This window comes from Pinus tabuliformis, chromosome J, assembly GCF_031772625.1.
Source record: "Pinus tabuliformis cultivar Carrire ecotype Pingquan chromosome J, CPIR1, whole genome shotgun sequence".
Classification (NCBI taxonomy): domain Eukaryota; kingdom Viridiplantae; phylum Streptophyta; class Pinopsida; order Pinales; family Pinaceae; genus Pinus; species Pinus tabuliformis.
Window position 1 is genome coordinate 123,620,467 of NC_142295.1, and position 3,951 is coordinate 123,624,417.

At 36.7% G+C, this 3,951-nt stretch overlaps 1 protein-coding gene across 1 annotated transcript; it reads left to right on the forward strand.

Annotated features, from left to right (window-relative positions):
* Nucleotides 1–279: 279 nt before the first annotated feature.
* LOC149225908 (pathogenesis-related protein 1-like) lies at nt 280–1,268 on the forward strand. The gene is made up of 2 exons (XM_089377332.1): nt 280–562; nt 729–1,268. Exons 1-2 carry the CDS (start codon nt 379–381, stop codon nt 1,025–1,027), a joined length of 483 nt encoding a protein of 160 aa, XP_089233458.1. The 5' UTR covers nt 280–378; the 3' UTR covers nt 1,028–1,268.
* Nucleotides 1,269–3,951: the final 2,683 nt, after the last annotated feature.

The window sequence follows — 3,951 nt, forward strand, 5'->3', positions numbered from 1 at the left end:
GAATCGGGATAATTAGGTGAGGAGAAAAAGGAGAAAAATTACGTATTACAATGTTATCTAGATCTATTATTCCTGCTAGGGAAACGTCCGCATTCAGATCTTTGGAGAGCCATGTATGGAAGTCAATATTAGTCGGCCGCATATTCCCATGAAACCAAGAAAATGAGCATATAGTCGGTGTTGTCTGCGGCAACAAGTCAGCGAACATAACAAAAGTCCCTGCTCATTGTTGTACAGAGTTTGAAACGTATGCAGATAACCATCTATAAATATTCCACCCTGCTCCTCCACTTGTGCATACTAGAGTAAGAAGCTATTGTTTTGTTTTGTGCGATAGTATTGAAGAAAAACTATCGGCTTACAGTACTAGAGCTGAAGATGGTGTCAGGGACTGCAATAACGGAAGAAGTGTCCCAAGTGGAGGCAAGGAGACTGTGGAACGCCATGGTGAAAGACAGCCATAACCTCTTCCCAAAGGTTTTGCCTGAACTTGTCGCTTCCGTGACCTTAATTCAAGGAGATGGAGGCGTGGGCAGCATCAAGCAGATCAACTTCACCCCCGGTATAACTCCCATAAATTCCTCTGTTGATTACATATTCTACTTAATATCATTATAATTCCACTTCTAGTTATTTCCCTTTTTGAATTAACGGATCCCCCCTGCAAATGAGGTTGAATAATTTGTTATCACTTGGTGCTTACAAGGTTTTTCACTTTCTTGTCACAGCTCACAAGGATTTCAGCTTCGTCAAGGAGCGAGTGGATGAAATTGACGAGGAAAAAATGGTGTTGAAGTATACAAATATCGAAGGAGGGGTGCTGGGAAATAAACTGAGCGCTGCGAAGTTTGAGGTCAAATTCGTTCCCAGGAAAGAAGGGGGATGTGTCGCGAGCTGGATCTGTAATTACGAGGCCCTTCCTGGTGCTCAGCTCGAAGAAAGCAAAGCAAAAGAGATAAAGGAAAATAGCATTGCCATGTTGAAGAAGATCGAGCAGTATCTGCTCTCCAATCCTTCTTTATACTGATGATCAATATATCTCTATGTGCATCTGTCTTCGTATGCATATATAGTTTAGTGCCGGGCATTATATGAATGAAACGGCAAAATAAAGAAAGGTGATGATATGCCTTCGGCCCATCGTCCATCGTTCTCGTTATTTCTGGGCTGTAACATGCCCTCTACGTGTTTGCTATCGTAACTTTATCGTTACATGAATGTGTGTATTTCCATCCATATAAAGCAAATTTCCCTTGTTTTTATTCAAACAGAGTGATGTTTAGCATATTAAATAGATCAGTCCTTTTATGACTGAAATGCATCTTGGAAGTTTTGGGAACGGCTCAGCTGGCTTGTTTTTCCTTGTAAAATTATACATGTTATGGGCCTTATTTCATGTATTTATGAGTTATGGACACTATTAGCCCCTGCTTTCGGTTAAAGAGTATTTGCATTAATCTAAATCTATATTTGTCAGAGTCAAAGTACTCTGACTTCTTAATCAACCAAACAGTTACAATAATCTTTTATGATTTTTTTTAAATGGTTTTATTATTTATTGGATTTTAAAAATCTATTTATTGTTTTAATTGGGTTAATTGTTTACTACTTTTGAACACGTCAACTAAAATTTAAGAAGGATATAATATGGAGGAAATAAGCCTGAGTTTAGTTCAATTTGAAGAGTGCATGCACAAAACATTTTCATTTAATCAATTAGAATCTTCATATATAGCATTATGGATTTGTTGGGAGTTACAACAAATTTCTCATAAATAGGTTCCAAGAACTAAATATAACCCGTAATCTCAACCAAAAATTAATTTAGAACATTCTATATTTCTCCATTACTCCAAGTTCCCCCTTAATGGAGAAATGGGTCAAAGCATAACATGAATAACATACTTGCTCATCTCACTCTCACCTAAGCTTACAATGATGATAAAAAAACTTGATCATTGAGCTTTCATTTTTGCCTTCTTGCTAAAGGGTCCATGCTTGTTCATTTGTTGGTGCAGTTTCATCTTCACCTTTCTTGCGATAAGATAATGGTGGAGCTTCTCCTTTTCTTTACATTTTTTGTGTCAAAGGTGGAACACTTGAATTCTTAATCTCCTCTTTCTTGATTTTGATTGCAGGCTAACATTCTTTGTATTCAACATTGTTGTAGGTTCTTGGGACTTATACTTGTTCTTAATGTTTGCAATTTCTTCAAGTTTTATTGCTTCTTCTTCGCTGGCAATATATGCACACTTAAAAACAATGTTAGATTCATAAAAAGAACCATATTGATTCTTGTCATCTTGCTCTTTTAAGAGAGCTTTCGTTTCTTCATCTTTCCTTCCTCGCATCGTTGGTTGTTTCATTTCTTCAACCGATTTAATCAATTATGATGTTGCAAACATGTCGATCTACGTTTGATTTGTGTATGGAGGTAGGCATCTCTTCTCACCAAACAAAAAACCATCAATAAGATGATTTTCATGCATCAGATTCAACCACTCTTCATGAGATACATAATTCTCATCAAATTTGACTTCATGTGTTTCTGCATTAGAGAGACTTTCTTCATAAGCAAATTCAGATTCTACATCAATGGTTGTTTCTTCATCATCACACGTTTCAATGTCAACTACAAGCACAGATTCATCATGCATCATTGCAACTTCAATGTTTCCATCTTCAATTTCACAATCAATTATGAGACTGAAAGCACAATCATCATTTTCAAGAACAATACTTTCATCATTTTCAGCCTCATTCAAATTGTACTTCATTTCTAAAATATCCCACAATACTTTTTCATTTTAAATCTCACCATATTCATGTAGTATACTGAATAAAATATTTTCATCTAATACAAATGTTACAACATCTAATATTCATGCATCTCTACTCATATCATTGTTCGAATTAACAAAATCATCTTCAACATAATTCAATAAATCTACCTTCCATAATATTTTTTCATTTTAGTAGCCCAGATTTCATAATTTATCCCTGAGAAAGAAGGTAGATCCGACATTAATATTTTTACGATTTCATCAAATTCTTCACTGTGTTGATCCAGATCTGCATTTTGATCCTTGACTTGATTAGCTACAAGTCCATCAGTGTCAACCTAAACCTCTTCACCAAAAACATCTCAAAAATATATTACATTTGTCTCTTGATGCTTTCTCCTTGTATGCTTCAGTTTTCTCCGAGACTATTTCTGTCTCCTTTTTTGATCCATCACTGAATTCAACACCAAAACAAATTCGGCAACCTCTAAATACTCCTCCGCTGCAACACAGTCATGTGGTCACCAGCAGTTGGATCTTCCATAACACATTCGTCTAGCTCCTTCTCAGAACACACATGAAGGAATTTATTTACGATGTACATGTGCAACATAAATATGTTGGCATTATGGCTAAAGTGTTGTCCTTGATGGCAACCCATTCAGGTGATAGATCACAGTACTTCAAGTTAGCAGCAGAAATTGATGATCAGCTATCAAATATTGAAGAAAATAAGGGGTACGCAGGTACACCTTGCATAAGGTGCGTACACGCAGGTCAGTGTTACATAAAGTGCGTACATACCCGCAGTGATCCCGTTCAGGAGGTGCGTACCCCCAGTGCACACATTTCAAGGCAAAGAAATTCACATGTGGGGTTTTCTTATGTTTTACTCTTGGTATTTAGCCGACGGTATTGTGTTATTGTGGTGTCGGCTCGTGGTATTGATCCATGTTTTAAAGAAGAGCTTTCCTATATAAAGCAAAGGAGATCATTTGGCTTGAGCATGTTTTGGGTTGAATATCTTATGAGGGCTAGATCTGACATATTATGATCTCTCTTGGGAGTATGTCTAGATCTAAATAAGGCGAATCTACTGATGGACTGAGATCTCTTCGGCGCATGTTCAGATCTGTAGATCTGACTGTCTGGGTTATTTCTGAAGTCT